This window comes from Pseudonaja textilis, chromosome 2, assembly GCF_049901715.1.
Source record: "Pseudonaja textilis isolate UNSWEBS1 chromosome 2, rPseTex1.2, whole genome shotgun sequence".
Taxonomy (NCBI): domain Eukaryota; kingdom Metazoa; phylum Chordata; class Lepidosauria; order Squamata; family Elapidae; genus Pseudonaja; species Pseudonaja textilis.
Genome location: NC_141991.1, coordinates 132,838,324 through 132,858,956, shown reverse-complemented (window position 1 = coordinate 132,858,956; position 20,633 = coordinate 132,838,324). Strand labels below are relative to the sequence as shown.

Here is a 20,633-nt window from a genome sequence, read left to right as displayed (position 1 = left end):
TCTTACTTGCAGAGCAAAGCAACCTTTCTCAACCTTGTCAACTTTTAAGACTTGTGGATTTAAACTTCCAGTATGCTGACTGGGAAATTCTGGGAGCTAAATTCCACATATCTTAAAGTTAACAAGGAGAAACACTGCTCTAGAGGGATAAAAACTTTCATATTGCGGACGTGTACTGCTATTAAACGTTAGTGGCCTCTCAGTAACGCATGCTCAGCCAAGGCGTACAAGTCGTTCTCAACTTACAACAGTAAATTCAGTGAGCGTTCAAAGTTACAACGGCACCGGGGGCAAAAATGACCGATGACCATTTTTCACACTTTCAAGCATTGCAGATTCCCACCCCCCCCTCCCATGGTCATGTGATCAAAATTCAGACGCTTGGCAACTGGCTCCCATTTATGACGGTTTTGCAGTGTCCTGGGACCATGCGATCCCCTTTTGTGACTTTCTGACAAGCCAAGTCCATGGAGAAGATAGATTAACTTAACAACTGCGTTACTCACTTAGGAACTGCAGTGATTCATTTAACAATGGTGCCAACTGCATCACTCACTTGGGAACTGCATAACTGCATTACTCACTGCATAACTGCATTACTCACTTAGGAACTGCGGTGATTCATTTAACAATGGTGCCAAGAAAAGTCGTAAAAATGAGGCAAAACTCACTGAACAAATGTTTCATTTAGCAACAGAAACTTTGGGCTCAACTGTGGTCGTAAGTCAAGGGCTACCTATACTCCAATTCAGCTAATACTCTTAAGAAAAAGGGTGTTGCATGGAGGACACTGCTCACCCCCTGGATACAAGCTTCAACTTATTGACTTGGAAAATGCCGTATTTTTTTTCTCCTTCAACAATCTTTTCTCTTTAGCAATGGATCTTGCTAGGAGACTAGGGGTCTGGCTGGTGCCCAGAGAGGCTGGGGTCCTTTTGCTCACGCTTGCTCCATCCATGACTCCATCTCATTGTACAGAGATGAGTCACGGTACTATTGGAAATGATGTCTCAGAGCAACAGAAGCCTCTTGTCTCAAGGGGTTTGAAAGGTCACACAAAGTCTGAAGAAGAGAAGCGGGAAGAGGAAGTGGAATGAGGCTGAGTTCAATAAGACCAAGATCATATAACCCCACCCCGGAAGTCTACAGTTCAGCTTTGTCCTTTCAAGCTGAACATGTCTGGCATTTGTTGTTGATCAAGGGCGGGATGAGCTCCTAAATGGCCACCAGATGGCAGCATACCCCACCCTTCCTTCTTTATATCTTGGCAGAGCTGGCTAGCCAAGGTAGGAGAAATCCATCCTTCTGCAACAGAACAGGAATAACTATTTGCCGCTACCCGAAATCAGACCAAGGTACAGTGTGGTGCCTCAAACAAGCCAGGGGTGGGGCCATTCATGACTTCAGCCTGTGAAACTGTTCTCGGTTATTAGTGCAACTGGTTGAGACCATGATAAAAGGACATAAATCAGGTCTCCTCAAAGGGAGCTATGGAGATGGGTGGGAAGGGAAGAAAGCAGGTTGAAAAAGCTCTTTGGCCACCACGCCCGTTATGGATTGGCCGCATTTGTGAAGAAGTGCAGGGCTATGGATCAGTTTCTCTTTACTGATCAGAATAACAGGGTACGACAAAAATAGGCTTATCGAGAATATTCGTGGCTCAGGATTGAAACGAGGGGTCTTTGATGCTCTCTGAGCTTGGTTTTCTTGCAGGTGTTTTCATTACCCAAACTAGGCAACATCACTTATGAAGTTACCTAGTTTGCGTAATGAAACGTCTGCAAGAAAACTGAGCTCAGAGAGCACCAAGGACTCCTCAAAAATAGGCTTAATTTTTTTTTTTTAACTTGCATACCAACGCCAGTGAAGGCAAGGGTGACTGCATCTTGGAGGCTGCCAGCACAGGGGCCTTCCCCACTCCTGTCCTTTCGCCTTAAATCTTGCAACAACAACAAAACACACACGGTGCCTGGGAGCCTTGATAGCAGCAGCAGCAGCAGCGCAGCAGGCAAGTAGCATGGAGGGAGGGAAGGAAGACCAACCGCTCTTCAGCCCCCACAGCCGGCTGTCGCGTCAATCGGTTACACCAGCACTGTCGCCTCATCTTATCAGTTCTTTTCAGGAAGACCCGGTCAAGAAACAGACACTGTGAACTAATGGAACTCTACTTGTATTATTATTATCACAGGGTATACTGATCAAATCTTGAAAACCCGAAGGAGATTCTCTTTTTCCCTTTTATATTAGCCAGGTGCAACTATCTTGAGTTTTTTTTCTTCCCGCCTGCATCCCCAATCTGGGCCAAATAAGTTGATGCTTACAAAGTGGCCCTTGGATTCCTTCGTCAAGGCCATCTCCAAAATCCTTTGTACCTCTCCTCAGTCAGGAAGGGAGACTGAGAAGCTGGGCTAAGGGAGGGGAGATAGCTATGGGCTCAGACCTGCCACTGTAGCCATAGCAGATAAACAGAGGCTTTAGGACAACCCCCCGCTTCTCCTGCCCCTACTCAATGGTAGCAGTGGGGGCAGGAGGCCTGAGGTCTCTCACTCATTGGACAGTCAGTCTAAGAGGTTTGCTTTGGCAGCCCACTGCCATCATGTCTGCATCAAAAGGCACATGCCCTCGAAACAATAAAGAAGATGTTTTTATCCTTACTGATTTGTGAAATCAAAACTTGTCAGGGGTGTCACTTGTGATACAATCAGAGGGGTGAGTTCTGGATTCAAATCCAAATTAAAAAACTCTGTTTCAGTGCCAGGTCCTTTATTAGCAAAGAGAAATTCCTTCACATCCCATTGTGACAGCCTGCTATGTATAAGATTATTGACAGCCTGTAAGAAATGAATCGATTTTTTTTACTAGAAGTAGTAATAATTGAATTGATCCTAAAAAATAGGGAAAAAAACCCTGAGTATTTACTCAGGGAGCCTACACCTTATTTATACACCTACTGTGAAGCAATATGTAAATCCAAGTGCTATGACAATTATTTAGGCCAATTTGGCTCTCAAACTGAATCTTATCAGATGTGATTTCAGCATCTGGTTATGGTAAGGGCTCACGACCTGGAAGAAGTGAGCAGATGTTTGTACATTCTTATTTCTTAAAAAAAAAATCACTGGTTGAAATCAAAACTATTCTTATCCTTTGGGGGGGAGAAAGAATCAACTATACATTTCATATTAAGAACATTGGATATCATTAGTCTTATAAACCTAGTTAACAGTGGGAGGGAATAAACCCCGAAAACAACAATCAATACATATTAAGTATTGTGACCTTTAAAGAAGACCCAATGCTTGGAAAAACTGAAGAAGATTGAAAAAGAAGCCACCAGAAGACATAAAGTAACTGAAGACTACTATGCATTATACAAGCCCAGGCTTACAAAGACAGAAAGAAACAGTTATTAACAGAAAATAGCAAAACGATATCCATGAGCCATAAAGAAAGTTGGAAACCAGTGAGTAAGTCTTGAGTTTCAAAACAGGTGAGGACTATCTAATCTGCAAGGTATCCTCATTGTCAAACCCACCAGTGGTGGGATTCTTTTTTTTTTTAACTACCGGTTCTGTGGGCGTGGCTTGGTGGGCGTGGCAGGGGAAGGAGGCTGTAAAATCTCCAGTCAGAGGTGGGATTTGCCGGTTCTCCGAACTCCTCAAAATTTCTGCTACCGGTTCTCCAGAACTGGTTCAGAACCTGCTGAATACCCACCTCTGAAACCCACTCAGATGAGTGAACTACCAAGATGTTAGAGGTAGTCCTTGACTCCAACAGTTCATTTATAGTGACCGTTTGAAATTACGACAACACTGAAAAAAGGGACGTGACCTTTTTTCATACTTACAATTGTTGTAGCATCCCCATGGTCACGTGATCAAAATTCAAATGCTTGGCAACCGATTCATACTGGTGACGGTGGCAGTGCCCCGAGATCATGGGATCCCCTTTTGTGACCTTTTGATAATCAAAGTCAATGGGGGAAGCCAGATTCACTTAACAACCATGTCACTAACTTAACAGCAATGATTCACTTAACAACGGTGGCAACAAAGGTCGTAAAATGGGGCAAAATTCATTTAACAACTGTTTCGCTTAGCAGCACAAAAACTTTGGGCTCAACTGAGGTGGTAAGTCGACTGCTTGTATATTTAATGTTAGCCTTTGGTAAGTACAGAATCTGGGAAACTACGAGAGGAATTTCTGCACCCTCAGTTGTCTGCATAAATCCAGGCAGAATCTCTTTGAAGGGTTTGCAAGGCTTCCTCCCCCTATTTCTTGCCATCTGCAGTAAGTTGCCATTTACAAGATAAGCTGCCAACTAAATTGCCTTCTCTTTCTTGATTGTTTGGGTCTGCTTCCCAGTCTTTTTCTTTCCCAGCCTCCCCACAGCCTCTCAGACCCATCTGCCCAAGAATGACCCACTCTGGACCTGCTGCCTTATTTTTTCTGCTATTTTCTAGGTATTTAACTTCAGCAGCAAAATTTGAACAATGTTTTTCAAACCTGGGTAACTTTAAGATGTGTGGATGACAACTCCCCAGATTTCCCCAGCCTTAAGTTTGAAAAACACTAAGCTAAAAGATTGTAAGGAGAACTGTTTTTCTGCTGCTTAACTGATATTTACAGGAAATTTAAATCATTCTTTGCCAATTGTATTGCTCAGCTGAATAGCAGAAACAGCACAAGGCCCTGGATTTTCCTTTCTCCGCTGTCTATCTTTGCCTGTGACCTTGTTTCTTAAGACTCTAAGGTTGGGTTCAAACATCATGCTGCCCAGCCTCACTCTTTGTAAAGCACCGTATATTTTTGGACCCAGAAATGATGCTTTATTCTAAAAAGTATAGCTGAACAAACCATGATTTTGCACCATATATAAACTATGTGTGTCTATTTCTGTGGGCATAATGGAATTAATTAGAATTGGGAATAGAAAAGTCTAGTTCTAGTCTAGTCTAGTCTAGATAGAATAGAATAGAATAGAATAGAATAGAATAGAATAGAATTCTTTATTTGGCCAAGTGTGATTAGACATACAAGGAATGTGTCTTCAATGCAGAAGCTCTCAATGTACATGCAAAGCAGCCGAGTAATAATAATCATAATAATGATACCAGTAAGGGATAGAATATGATGCAATGGTACGGCAAGAGGTAAGAGAAGAAGTTTAACTCTGGGGAATGATTCAAATGCGGCTTCATACCTAGAGTCTTGTTTTAAATTGCTTTAGTGCTAGTTCAATCCAGAAAAGTTTGGCATTCTGAGCTTTCCAAGAATAAGGGGGAAAGGGGGTCATCCTTTCTATACTTCAAAGGACACTCCTGCATTCATCCGTGGTCTTTCTAAATTAAGAATATACTTTACCATGATACAGAAAAATTCTCAAGTTGGATTTAATTTCTGTTTTCTACATAGATATATCTGTACAGGACTTCTTTTTACTGATGATGTGCCACATAGATAAATTTTCTCCATGTGTTTTTACTGTAATAGAAAATTCAAACACACATGCGCACGTACACAAACACACACACATACCACTTTTCTATCCAAGATAACCAACAATAAGAATAAAGTGATATGGGCAAAGATAGTTTACACTCTTTCTCCCAGCTTGCACCAAAACTTTCATTATAGCGGTTTCCTCCTTTTGTTATGCAGCACACATTTACCTTTACCCTTTACCATTTACATTTACCCTTCTCTAAAATTTAGACATGATTTCTCTTCTACATAAACCACAGTTGCTTTAGGTTCCAGTTTATCTTTTCCTTACAGCCAGCCAATTGTGGGACCGGCATTCTTTGGAAGGGACCTTGGCAATTAAATGATTGCAAAGGCAAACCTACTGGACATCAACTCTTGTAAATTCTCAGCCAAGGTCTTCGGCCATGCAGGCTGGGAATTGTGGAATTCCATAATGGTTTACCTGGGAAAAGTTCAGAGCATCTCATCAGGATCTCCCACAGTACCAGTGCCAGGGAATAGACATCCGCTTGCCTCAGTGCCGAGCCCACATCCTGCAGATTCAGGTTCTCATCCAAAATTTCAGGAGCTACGTAACGCTGAGCTCCTGCCTAGAGAAAATGCCAATGAAAGATGCAGGCAGTTTATGGATAATTCCAATGCTTGGAGCAAGAACTGGTTATGCCCAAATTGAATATGGTCCATCTCAAAACAGCACAAGAGAAAGAGAGCCATGGTTAGAATGCAGTATTGCATGCTAATTCTGCCGACTGCCAGCAGTTTGATCCTGACTGGTTCAAGGTTGATTCAGCCTTCCATCAGCACTGTGAAAGCGGTACGTAAGTCTAAAGTGCTACCCGGATGCTGTCACATCTCAAACACCATGCTGGAATCGGACATACTGATTCTGCATCTCTACAGGAATAAATATCATAGGATAATCTCTTGTTGTTACTATTGTCTGAACTGTGTTATGATGATTGTTGTCATTTTGTGAGTTTGGATATTAGATGCCTGGAGCTTGACGTTCAATGTAAATAAATGAATTTAAAAAGAATTATTGATCAGATTTTTTAACAATAGGCATCTCTTTGGAATTTTCTATGTCATCTATGGTATCTTGGGGGAGTGGTGTGGTGGCCTAGAGGTAGAGCTCTTGCCTCACAATCAGGAAGCTGTGAGTTCGATCCTGGGTAGAGGCAGATATTTCTCTCTCTGGGCACACTGAGAGTATATCTGCTGAACAAAACTCTGCATTGGTGACAGGCAGGGCATCCGGCCATTAAAACTCTTAGCTCTATTCAGTTGCCCAGACTCCATCTCGCAAGGGATTATGGGGTCCTTAAATGAAGAAGAAGATGATGATCTATGGTACCTTGTGCACGATGGCTTCTGCAGGATCTTTTCTTGACTGTTCGTGTCGCAGAGGGAGTGTCATAGCAAAGCCAAAATCAGTTATGGCACAAGTCCTGTCTTCCCGGACAAGCACATTCTGGCTGCTGAGGTCACGATGGGCCACCCCAGGTTTATGCAGGCCTGACATCATGGGAAAAATAATAAAAAGTTTCAACAACATTGTCATCTCAACCACATGTGACCTTATTAAACCATGAACAGCACAGTTAAGAGTGGAGAAAGGAAGACTGGATTCACACATCACGCCATTGTTTGTTTAAACATGGCTTATTGAAACATGAGAAGAAACTGCATGGTAAGGAAAATTTGGTTAAAATCCATACTGCCTAGTATCACTTTGTAAGTAAAAATCTCACAAACCAGATTATGGCATAGTGAACCGAGCTAAAAGGAGCCTAGATATGTTAACTGAAGAATAGATATTTTCCATCTATAAGGTTCAAGCCCAGATATTTCCAGTTAAAAGACATGAGGCAGAATATTCTCTTTCTGCTTTGAACCCTAGAGAGCTGCTGGCAGTCAGATAACAGCCAGCATGGCAGATCTTTGGCACTATAAATATCACCGAATCTCGGTTCCCATTAACTCTGATTGTTTGCTCTGGTAATGATAGAACATCTGCATGTTACCAAAGTAGTAAATTTTGACTAGGCTCAATAGAAAGTTTCAAAAAGATATTTTGCTTTCTAATCATGGGGCTACATCTCAGTCACTGAAACTGATGTACCAGACAAGCTCACCACTGACGTTGATATTACCTCTGGCATTATTTTATTTTAAATATTGATGTTATTTATGGAACTGGCCACTACAAAATGCAGTAGAAACTCAGGAAGGATCTCTGGATGCAATGCCAAAATGGAATTCACTCATGTCTGGCTGTAGAGCAGCTCAATTAAAAAAACCAACCCACTAAGAACCAAATAGACTTGTTTATGGCTTTCACCCAGGGGTGGGATTCTACCAGTTCGCACCTATTCTCTAGAACCTGTAGTTAACTTTCTAAGCAGTTCAGAGAACCGGTTGTTAGAAGAAATCTGCTTTTGTTCTTTTCAACTTTACAGGCCCGATCCTGTAAGGAAGGCAGGAAGGAAACATTCTGGTGTTGTTGCTTACAGAAACTGCCTCTCCGTAATTAACTGATGATTAGTTATCATTGCATTTTAAGTATTTTAATTCCTTATGGTAATTCTGGCTTGCAGGTATTTTTAATTTAATGATTGGTATTTAGGGCAGCTTTTTGCAAGCAAAGAAGCTTTTTGTATTTTTCTACAGGTAATCCTTAACTTACAACAGTTCATTTAGTGACCATTCAAAGTTACAATGGCACTGAAAAAAGTGACTTTTGACCATTTTTCACCCTTATGACAATTGCAGCATCCCCACAGTCACGAGAGGCCAGCCGAGAAGCGTCCCTTGATGTGAGTGATGTTGAATTGGCCACACCCACCCAGTCACATGACCACCAAGCAACGCCCATCAACTAAGTCACGCCCACATAACCGATTGTTAAAAAATTTGAATCCCATCTCTGCTTTCACCCTGACTTCTGAATCACATCTCTTGGATGATTGTTAGATTCCTCCCTTCTTATCCAAGAGGAAAACATATTTTCCCATTTAAACTTTTCCCAGGTAAATATAAAACCAGAGGAGGCTCTGTGCAGAGTATATCATGTTTGAAATGCAGGTGGTTATTCAGAGAAACACCTATGACAAAGCCTTTCCCTCTCTTACAGTACAGGTAGTCCTCAACCTACAGTAGTTCATTTAGTGATTGTTCAAAGTTACAACGGCACTGAAAAAAAGTGACTTATGACTGTTTTTTGCACTTACAACCATTGAGGATGATCACATGATCAAAATTGAGATGCTTGGCAGTTGACTCACATTTATGACGGTTGCAGTGTCCCGGGGGCATGGGATCACCTTTTGCGACCTGAGGAGCAAAGTCAATTGGGAAACCAGATTCACGTAACAACCGTGTTACTAATTTAACAACTGCAGTGGTTCACTTAACAAGAAAGATCGTAAAATGGCAAGAAAGATCGTAAAATGGGGCAAAACTCATTAAACAATTGTCTCAGTAACAGAAATTTTGGGCTCAATTGTGGTCGTAAATCGAGGACTATGCGTGCTTAACAAATGCTGAAGTTTCAAAAGAGATTGGGGTTTTTTTTAAATGTGAATAAAGGAGTACTGGAATATTCTTGCTTTGAATTCATATCTCTACATAAGTTTCTTTGTATAAAAATGTACACACACTTAGGGAGCGTGATCAGAAATTAAATTGATAGTCCTTTTAAGATTGAAGCCAAACGTTCAATTAATATTTTACTTTTTGAGGTTCAGAAATAAAGGAACAAAACAATCAAATGAAGGCAGCATCGGATTATCTTGAGTGCAAACATTTGCACCGAGAAAACGAATGCATCAGGGAGATTACCACCCTCTTTCCCCTCTGGTTTAATTGAAGCGGGAATATTTTCACATGCATTCTCCCAAAGTGATCCTAAAAAGGATTTACTTTTCCCCCTGATTCTAGCTACTCTCCCTTTTCTTACAGGAAAAGTAATAATACAGTTAGAAGGCTGGTTTCACTGCTTGCCTTAGAAGCAGATATATTTTACCCACATTCTCAGCATAGTGTCCGGAGAGATTGCAGAACTGTAGCATGCACTGAACATCAATATATATATATACCCCACTCTGACTTTTTTTTTAAAAAAAAATGGAATTTGTATATACATGTTTTCCATAAATACAATTAGGGGTGGGCTGCTGGGGGTTCGCAGGGGTTTGGGAGAGCCCCTAGCTAAGATTCTGTGCAGTTTGGAGAACCCCCAAATCCCACTCCTGGCTGACCCCTCCCACCCCTCCCCTCCCCTCCCCTCCCCGGAGTCCCCATGTGGCACATTTTGGATGCAGGTAAGTGCAGGGCCTGCGTGGAGGCTGGGGGAGGTCAAAAACAGGCCTCCAGGAAGTTCAGGAAGGCCGGAAATGGGCCCGTTTCTGGCTTCCAGAGAGCCTCCGGAGCCTGGGCAGGCTGTTTTCGCCTTCCCGGAGCCCCGGGAGGGCGAAAACACTCCCTCCCCGCCACGGTGCAGGAGGCTGACTAGGCCACACCTATCATGGTCATGCCCACCCAGCAACCAGGCAGAGAAGAACCCTTTGCTAAAGTTTTTGAAACTTACCCCTGAATACAATAATTGCAAACTCTCTCTTTTTTTTTAGAAGAAGAATGTGAAGCCAGGTGCTAAATGATGTTTTGGGAGTGATAGCGGGGGAACACAGTTCTTAGAATTAAGGAATAAAAAGGTGTCTGAGCATATGCTGAGTTCGGTGCTGCTTTGCTATCTACCTTTCTCACCAGCCCAATGTTAAACAGAGGAGGTTTTTCTTGGTATTACTCTCTGAGTAATAGCTAGTAATTTAGCCTGTGAGAATTGGATGCTCTTTGGGATCAAGCCAGATCCCCTGGATATCAATACTGAATTCCAACATTACTTTCTGATAATTGCTGTTTTCTTATTTGATCCTACTCCCATGATGAACCCACCCTCTCCCTGAGTGGTAGAGATAATATAACATAAACAAGAGCTCTTCCCTGCAGTCGCTATTCCCACTTTCATTATAAAATCCTCAATCCGATATAACATTTACATATTGGATTGAGGGTTTTATAAATACAGATTGTCCTCCACTTACGACCATAACTGAGCCCAAAATTTGTGTTGCCAAGTGAGATAGCTGTTCAGTGAGTTTTGCTCCATTTTATGACTTTTCTTGCCACAGTTGCTAAATAAATTACTGCAGTTGTTAAGTTAGTAACATGGTTGTTAAGTGAATTTGGTTTCCCCATTGACTTTGCTTGTCGGAAGGCGGTAAAATTTGATCACATAACCCTGGGACACTGCAACCGTCATAAATATGAGTCAGTTGCCAAGCGCCTGAATTTTGATCACGTGACCATGGGGACGCTGCAACAGTCAAAATAAGTGTGAAAAACAGTCATAAGTTAGTTTTTGCAATACTTTGGTGACTTCGGACAGTCACTAAATGAATTGTTGCAAATCGAAGACTACCTGTGGATAGCAATAGACTTATATACCACTTCACAGCCCTCTCTCAGCAGTTTAGAAAGTCAGCATATTGTTCCCAATAATCTGAGTCCTCATTTTACCAGCCTCGGAAGGATGGAAGGATGAGTCAACCTTGAACCAGTGAGAATTGAACCCTTGGCAGTCAGCAGAATTAGCCTGCAATACAGCATTCTAACTATTGCACCACCACAGCCCTGGTACCCAACTGGCTCAATCCCCTCCCTGATGGTGCTTCAAATTTTTTTACTACCAGTTCTGTGGGCGTGGCTTGGTGGGCGTGACAGGGGAAGGATATTGTAAAATCCCCATTTCCACCCTACTCCTGGGGGAAGGTTACTGCAAAATCCCCATTTCCCCCACCCCCACCCCACTAACCTGCTTTCCAGCTCTGTTCTCCTCTGCAGGGCAACCAAAGAAGACCCAGCCAATCAGCTGGGACTCAGGAAGCAGAGAATAGATGGGGGGTGGGGCCAGTCAGAGATAGTATTTGCCAGTTCTCCGAACTACTCAAAATTTCCGCTCCAGAACTGGTCAGAACCTGCTGAATACCATATCTGGTCACAAGTGGTCCATCTGGAAGTGTGTAGGACAAAAATCACCCTGTGGCTTCCTGCTGAATAGTCTGGCTGTCCTACCTTCCTTCCGTTTCTCCTCATGTAAGAAAGCAAGGCCCCTGGCAAGGGATGATCCGAGCCGGATGCTGATATCCCAGGAACAAATGTGATGGCTGAGGAAGTTCCGTAGGGATCCCTTTGAAGAAAAGGCAACTGGTTCAGTTTAAGCCCAAACACAAGATGGTTGACATCAGTGTTCATCTTTTCGTGACTACAGTGAAGGATGAGTCTGGATTAAACAAACTGACAGAATAATTTGGGATAATAGGCTCCTCCGATGCCCAGGTATAGTTCCCCCCCTTCCTTTTGTCTTATTGTAATCGTTATAAATCTTGATAGGTTGTATTATTTCACTGCAGACTTCAGTGCAGCAATAATTATGTACTATGATTAAAATGTGTAAACGTACAGGTAATCTTTGACTTACGACAGTTTGTTTAGTGACTATTCAAAATTGCAATAGCATTGGGAAAAGTGTCTTATGACCATTTTTCACACTTACGACCATTGCAAGTTCCCCCGTGGTCATGTGATCAAAATTTGGCCGCTTGGCAACTCGCATTTATGACAGTTGCAGTGTCCCAGGGTCATATGATCACTTTTTGCAACCAAACAAAGGCCACGGGGAAACCAAATACACTTTAACAACTGTGTTACTAATTTAACAACTGCAGTGATTCACTTAACAACTGTGTCAAGTAAGGTTGCAAAATGGGGCAAAATTCACTTAACAAATGTCTCACTTAGCAACTGAAATTTTGGGCTCAACTGTGGTCATAAATCAAGGACTACCTGTCCTATATTCTAGAAAGGTTGAAGTATTGAGGATAAAAATTAAATCAATATTAACTGCAGTTGTGAATATCAATATTATAGATTATAGGTTTGTCTGGCTCTTCAGCCAAAGTTAAGAATAACATTTTTAAAAATTGGTTTTTAAATTATTTATTTATATTCAAATTAAGGCTTTGAAGAAGGAATGGGAATGGAAGACAATTTACTGGATTGTAGGGAGAGGAACTGCACACCATGGCATCTGCTTCTGATTGGGCAATGAGACGATGGCTCAAATTCTCGTATCTTATTTGCTTATTAAATGTACTAGTGGGATACAAGTAGTCCTCAACTTACAGCAGTTCATTTAGTGTCCATTCAAAGTTACAACGGCACTGAAAAAGTGACTTCTGGCCATTTTTCACATTCAGGACCATGGCATCATCCCCATGGTGATGAAATTTACATTTGGATGCTTGATAACTGCTTCATAGTTATGACGGCTGCAGTGTTCCAGCATCATTAATCCGCAGTGGCACAGTGGTTAGAGTGCAGTACTGCAGGCTACTTCTGCTGACTGCCAGCTGCCAGCAGTTTGGCAGTTCGAGTCTCACCAGCTCAAGGTTGACTCAGCCTTCCATCCTTCTAAGATGGGTAAAATGAGGACCTAGATTGCTGGGGACAATATGCTGACTTTGTAAACCACTTACAGAGGGCTGTGAAGCGGTATGTAAGTCTAATTGCTATTGCTCTCATATGATCACCTTTTGCATTCTTCTGGCAAGCAAAGTCAATGGGGAAGCCAGATTCACTTTAAAAACCGTGGTATTAATTTAACAACTGCAGTGATTCACTTAACAAATGTGGCAAGAAAAGTCATAAGATGGGGCAAAACTCACTTAACAACTTTATGGCTTAGCAGCATAAATTCTGGACTCAATTGTGGTCGTAGGTTGAGGACTACCTGTATTATACTGCTGCCTACTGAAGTTAGTTTAGCAATTAACAATTTCTTTTCATCCCCATCATCCCATGCTACTATATGACATTTTAGTTTGGAAACAGAGTTGAATACATATCCTATTTTCTAATACTTCAGCAAAACCTTAAGATGTAGAATGTACTCTTTATAAAAAATTTAAAAAGCCAGTAATCTGAGAAGCCAAAAAAATTGAATTTACTCCTAGAAATTCCACCTCCATATCATCCATGTTAAAAATAAATAAATGAAACATCTATTCCTGTGATTTTAATGACCATACCCATGTACCTTGGTATACGCTGGTGAAAGTTGTCGTGTATAATTTTTATTTATTTATGTACCGCCTTTATTGTTTTTTTACGAATTATTCAAGGTGGTGAACATATCCAAGGCACCCTCCTATTTTCCTCACAACAACAATCCTGTGAAGTGGGTTTAGTTAAGAAAGAGTGATTGGCCCAAAATCACCCAGCTGACTTTCAGGCCTAAGACGGGACTAGAACTCCCAGTCTCCTGCCTTCTAACCTGGTGCCTTATCCAAACTAGCTCCCTGCCCATAGACACATACAAGATCCCTTTTATTTTGTAACACCTAACCCCAATCACTTTCACCCATTCTTGCCCATGGCTCTTACCAATGGGTACAGTGTCAGTACCAGGAGACCACAATGTTCTTCACTTGGTCCCCCATATCCAGCAGTCACAAGTCGTGCCACGTTTTCGTGGTTCATCAATGGGAGGCTGTAGACGGCCCACTCAGATGCAAATTGTTGGTGGCACAAAGGAGGAAAGACCTTGATGGCCACAGGTTGCTGGCCGAAGGTTCCTTGCCACAGTTTAGAAAGCTGCCCTTCGTGGAGAAGCTATTCCAAAAAGAATTAGGGAAAAAGATTAAATTCCTATCAATGTTTGAGGTAGGAGATGGTTGTTTTTCAATAGTACCAAGAAAGTACAAACTCTTTCCACACTGATCTTATTTTCTATCCCTTAGGAGGTTCTGTCTGCTGGCTGGGGAATTCTGGGAGTTGAAGTCCACAACTTTTAAAGTTGCCAAGGTCAGACGCACCTGTTATAGATAAAGCTAGCTTTCCAGTGGTGGTATTCTCCCGGTAGCTCTGAGGATCACCTGTGAGCGAAGGTTCGCTCTGATGATCAGCTGTTGGGCCCTCCCACCTGCCTAGATATGACCTTTATTTCCTGGTTTTGAAGCTTAACTGCTTCGCGCGGCACAGCTGATTGCCAGACGTCAGCTGTTGAAGACACATGGAGAGTGCAGGTCAGTATCAAACCCTCTGCGCGCACACAAAGCACAGCCACCAAGCCATGCCCACAGAACTGGTGGTAAAAAAAGTTGAATCCCACCACTGTAGCCTTCATCTGATACAGGTAGCTCTTGACATACAACAGTTCATTTAGTGACTGCTCCAAGTTACAACAGCACTGAAAAAAGTGACTTATGTCCATTTCTTATTGTCCAATATTTCACATTTGCAACCATTGCAGCATCAACGCAATGATGTGATCAAAATTCAGATGCTTGGCAACTGACTCATATTTATGATGGTTGCAGTGTTCTGCGGTGTTCTGGGGGGCCATGACGTCCCCTTTTGCGACCTTCTGACAAGCAAAGTCAATGAAGAGGCCACATTCATTTAACAACCGTGTTACTAATTTAACAACTGCAGTGATTCACTTAATAACTGTTAAAGAAGGTTGTAAAATAGGGCAAAACTCACTTAACAATTCTCACTTAGCAACAGAAATATTGGGCTCAATTGTGGTCATAAGTCAAGGACTTCTGTACTGACAAGTATCTCACTCTGGTCAGTAGCACATGTTTTTACGGCTGTATAATTTGGTCCCTGATTACTTCTTTAGGATCATCAGGTTGCCAAAATGAGGAACTTCCTTATTTTGGAATTGCAGACATGTAAGGAAACCTCTGACCCAGAGGTGATATTCAGCAGGTTCTGACCAATTCTGGAGAACCGATAGTGGAAATTTTGAGTAGTTTGGAGAACCGGCAAGTATCACCTCTGACTGGCCCCGCCCCCATTTATTCTCTGCCTCCTGAGTCCCAGCTGATCGGCTGGGTCTTCTTTGGTTGTCCTGCACAGGAGAAGGGAGCTGGAAAGCAGGTTAGTGGGGTGGAGAGGGAATGTGGATTTTGTAGTATCCTTCCCCCAGGAATGGGGAGGGAATGGGGATTTTACAGTATCCTTCCCCTGCCACGCCTACCAAGCCACGCCCACCAAGCCACGTCATGCCCACCAAGCCACGCCCACAGAACCGGTAGTAAAAAAAAATGAATCCCACCACTGCTCTGACCACCCCAACAACTGTTATCTTGGCATCCCCATTAAGATTGAGAGAAGAAGAGAAAAAAGCAAATTATGGTAGGGCTCCCACATCTGGCCTGCAGGGTTCCAGGTGACCTCTAGATGACAGTAGAGAGATACAGAAATTCCAATGCTTGCCATAGAGCGGTCATCTGTTTTTTTGCAGGGGATTTGGTAGGCCTAGTGCTGGTGACTCCTAGTGGCTTGGTTCCTCCCGAGATTGAATCATACCTGAATGAATTGGAGATCTGGAACCTCTAGCCGGGGCAATTTTCTCTCATCCTTTAGTTCTGAGCCTATCGTTACCTTGTTGAGTTCTCCAGTTTCTTTTGGTCTTAGTAGCACTGCGTGAACTTTCCGATGCCTTAGAACTAAAAGGTCACATAAAGAGATTTGCTCTCAATGACATACTCCATATTTTTTACCAATATTATATCCTCCCTAAATTAGGCAAATAGTAATCTATTTGAGAGAAAAAAAAATACTATTTAAGGAAAAAGTAAAAGTACAGGGCAGAGAAGCTGTATCATCTGACCATCTGAGCATATAAGAAACTCCCTTACTTTGCACTTATATGAAATTTCAACTAGAAAAACCCACTGAGCAGCTTAACTCAGTTTGCAGCCCAGTTTTTAATAGCCCTGTTTTATATTGAATCGGATCACTGGTCCATTTAGCTCAGTGGTGTTAGCACCGATTGGCAAGTTTTCTGACACCAGTTCTGGGTTTTTCCAACTCTACTTGAAAAACTTGCTGAAATTTGAATCAGGGACCTATTGCATGCCCAACAGGAGCTCCATAACTAAATGCAATTTTATACTCTACAGGTAGTTCTGGACTTTCATTTAGTGACCGTTCAAAGTTACAGCGTCCCTGAAAAAGTGACTTATGAACATTTTTCACAGTTACGACCTTTGCAGTGTCTCCTATGGTCAACCTGGTCAAAAATCAGATGCTTAGCAACTGGTTCATATTTATATGATGGTTTTTGGTGTCCTGGGGTCACGTGATCAGGTTTTGCAACCTTCAGATAAGCAAAGTCCATGGGGAATCCAGATTCATTTAACAATCATGCTAGTAACTTAACAAATGCACCGATTCACTTAACAACTGGGGCATGAAAAATCATAAAAAATAGGGCAAAACTCACTTAACAAATGCTTCATTTGCCAACATAAATGTTGGGCTCATGTGTGGTCATAATTCAAGGACTGTCTGTATGCACAAAACTATGGCTTCCACGTGGTCCTGGGTTCTGCTTTTAAAAGTACATTTTCTTGCAAACAATCATGTGTATATACTCATGATAATGTAAGATATAATAATGAGGTCCTGGTATAAGGACAGCCTGAAAACAAGGTTGTAGGTTTGTGGAAATATCTTGGGTGCTAGATTATGGTGGATCCTTGAGTAAGATTCTCTGTGTTGTTGGCTACCTTTCTTATCACTGCCACTGCCTTGGTCATTTGCCTGTTTTTTTACTTTAAAGCAGGAGGGTCAAACTCAAGGACCGGGGCTGCATCCGGCCCACAGGGTGCTTAGATCTGGGCCATGGGGTTGCTCTGGAAACAGCAAAGGACCAGCCCGTGGTGCCTCTGCCAGTGAAAACGGGCCCTCCCGAGCTCTGTTTTTGCAGGCAGAGGGATGCCATCACAGCCAGAAACAAAGCACAGGAACCCATTTTGGGTGATAGAGCACTCGGGTCACCACAGGTGCCCCTGACACGAGTGATGTCAAGGTGGCCACACCCTCCCTGGCCACGCCTACCCCAGCCCCCTAAAGTCCAACACAATCCTGATGCAGCCCTCAATGAAATTGAGTTTCACACTCCTGCTTTAGAGCTACTATACTAGAAAAGCAAGGACAAGGCCAGAGGTTGGTATTCAGCAGGTTCTGACCAGTTCTGGAGAACCGGCAAACCCCCACCTTTGACTGGAGATTTTACACTATCCTTCCCCTGCCACGCCCACCAAGCCACACCCACAGAACCGGTAGTAAAAATTTTTGAATCCCACCATTGGGCAAGGCCAGTAGAATCTCTTTTCTGAATCTTTATACAGGTAATCCTCGACTTACAACAGTTCATTTAGTGACCATTTGAAGTGACAGCATCACTGAACAAAGTGACTTTACAGTCACTTTTAAAAGTTTGTCACACTCACCCCATGGTCACATGATCAAAATTCAGGGGCTTGGCATTCACGAGGGGTGCACCCTGGGATCATGTGATCCCCTTTTGCAGCCTCCTGACCAGCAAAGTTAATGGGGTAGCCAGATTCACTTAACAACCGGGTTACTAACTTAATAGCTGCCACGATTCACTGAACAACGGCGATGAGAAATGTTGTAAAATGGGGCAAAATTCTTAGCAGCCTAAATTTCGGGCTGAACTGTGGTCGTAAGGCGAGGACTACTTGTAAAAGTGGCGAGGAGGAGAGGAGAGGCACTCAGAAGTGGGTTCTTTGGTTTTTCTAGCGTGTCCCCAAATTTTCACCCGATGGATCTGCTCAGTATTTATATCTTTTTTCCATCTCGTGGAAATACTTCATCTGAACATGTTGCTAGCTTATTTCTCAGGGGTGTCTCAGGCAGTCAGGGAGCTTTTCTTCACTTCCCCTATCTCAAAGCCAGGGCTGTTGTGCAGCCAACTCTTTTTAACAAATGCTTTCCTTGAAATTGCCATACCTAGAAATGCCAAGAAACACAGCAAGATCAGTAGGCAGGTTACGCTGATCCAGGTAATCCTGACGTGACTAGGCAAGGAGTCCACTGGAGAGATAAAACAGGAGAGCATCTTATAATGGGAGAAAAGGGAGGAGAGCATTTCACGTTTCAGAGAAGGCAGAGCAGTCTCTGGCAACTATTTGCCCTGTAATAGCTGTGTATATATTTTATTCAGCATCTTGGCTCAAAGTCTCGGGCCCTCCTCCACATCTCCAGGTGCCTATGGGCCTCTGCACGTCCACCTCCAGCGTCTCTGCCCATCGTCGGTGTCGGCTTCTTGCCATCCTCTCCTAGCCCTTTCGTCTGAAGTTTTAATTAAAATTAAAGCAGGGGAAAAGGACATTTCCCTCCCTATAAGAAGCAGCCCGTTCCTTCTCATCTCCTCAGCCAACATTCCTATGTCCTCCCCAGAGGTTTTGAAGTTTTGAAGGTCGCAATATGGCATTATAACCACTACAGAAGGCTGTGCATATGGGAGTGTGTGCTTGTGTGGAAGCACTGGAGAGATGGTAAAACAGCAGAGTTGGGGAGTGTATTTTTGTAAAAGGGGAAGTGGAAATTATAAGGACTTTTGATTACAGAATCTAGTTCTCTCTTTTTTTTCTTGAAATGGGCCCAAGCCACAAAGAAAGTGAAAAAGCCAATGACAGACAATGCTTAGGCTGCACAATGCTGAAGTGAGAGATTAATATTTCTTTTTTTGTAGGATTTGATGCAAAGCCCTAAAGAAAGTTGGAATAAGGAGAAGAAAGTCCAAGCTGGGCCTTCATTTTAATCGTTGTTCTACTTAATCATTTTTGGGAATCCGGGGCTAATTTTAATATCAGGGAGGAGGGAATGTCAAGGGTGGTTGGAGATTGGTATCAGCAGCAGACAAGCACAGGGCTGTTGGAGATTGGGGGAGGGAGGGGATAAGAAGAAAAGAGTGAAGATATTCTTCAAGTGATTAGGAGGGGCTACTTCCCTTTCTTCCTTTGCTAGGCTCCCTCTATCTTTCAGTTCTGTGTCAAATTAAAAACGGCAAGAAATATTACCCCGAATAAAGGAAGGTTCCGTAATTCACAAGACAAGATAGAAAGGAAGGAAATCTGGGGAATGTCATAGAATCCCTGATAAGTTGGCTTTGAGAAGTTACAGAATAGAATTCTTCGGTTGCCAGATCACGATAGTCATCTTTTTAATATACAGACTTGCCAATCACTCCTAAGAAACGTCACCCCCTTCAGTGTCATCCTACACGAAAAGCCTAAACGTAGTGGTATCCAATCTGATGTCCTCTAGAAGTGTAAGGACTACAACTTCCAGAATTCCCAGTCATAACCCACAAAAAGCAGCAAATAGGAGGATTTACTCCTGTTCATAGTGTCCCTCTTTCTTGCCTCGATAGGGCCTACCATTCTATAAATAGGAGTTTTGCAAATGAACCGTTTTGTTGGTAGGGCTTCTCTACTTCAAGAAAAGGTATCGTCATTCCCTGTGTATCCTTCAAAGAGGAAGCAAATATATCCAAACCTTCCAGCTTCACAATGGAAAAACGACCATTTCTTTCCATGCTCTCTATTGCTTCACCAAACTGATTACTTTTAGCAAAGTGATTGGATTATTATCTGGACCCTTTGGGAAATTGCAGTCGGACAAAAGCTTAATCTGAAAAGCACGCTACATTTGAATATTCCCAAGAGAATAATCTAGAGATGGAACAAAGCAAGGGTTAAACCCAAGGATCCCATTAGGAAACGGACATGAAGCATAGAGAAGTGCCTGCCTTTAGGATGAAATTCAGGCATATACAATTATATTTGTTGCCACAAGAGAGGAAGGTAACTTTTCTGCCTCAGCTGCTAAAATCATAGTTGGGCTTTGCATTTTATACAGGTAATCCTCGACTTACAACAGTTCATTTAGTGACCATTCAAAGTTACAACGGCACTGGAAAAAGTGACTTATGACTGTTTTTCATACTTAGCCATTGCATGATCAGGTGATCAAAATTCAAACGCTTGGCAACTGACTCATATTTATGACGGTGGCAGTGTCCCAGGGTCATGTGATCAGCTTTTGTGGCTTTCTGACAACCAAAATCAATGAGGAAGCCAGATTCATTTAAACTAACTTAACAACTGTAGCGAGACGCTGAACAACTATGTCAAGAAAAGTTTGTAAAATGGGCAAAATTCACTTAACAACTATCTCTCTTAGCAACATAAATTTTGAGC

General features: G+C 42.4%; 1 protein-coding gene and 1 long non-coding RNA gene across 2 annotated transcripts in view; one reads left to right on the top strand and one right to left on the bottom strand.

Annotated features, from left to right (window-relative positions):
- LOC148127091 (uncharacterized) overlaps nucleotides 1-20,633 on the top strand; it is a 68,239-nt gene that overhangs the window by 15,608 nt on the left and 31,998 nt on the right. The window lies entirely within an intron of this gene.
- AMHR2 (anti-Mullerian hormone receptor type 2) overlaps nucleotides 1-20,633 on the bottom strand; it is a 30,465-nt gene that overhangs the window by 5,067 nt on the left and 4,765 nt on the right. Inside the window, exons 3-8 of the mRNA XM_026714821.2 lie at nucleotides 18,379-18,462; nucleotides 15,925-16,064; nucleotides 13,990-14,217; nucleotides 11,620-11,734; nucleotides 6,842-7,002; nucleotides 5,930-6,077 (exon numbers count right to left, since the gene is read on the bottom strand). Of these exons, the coding sequence (XP_026570606.2) occupies nucleotides 5,930-6,077; nucleotides 6,842-7,002; nucleotides 11,620-11,734; nucleotides 13,990-14,217; nucleotides 15,925-16,064; nucleotides 18,379-18,462 (876 nt within the window). The remainder of the gene's footprint in view (nucleotides 1-5,929; nucleotides 6,078-6,841; nucleotides 7,003-11,619; nucleotides 11,735-13,989; nucleotides 14,218-15,924; nucleotides 16,065-18,378; nucleotides 18,463-20,633) is intronic.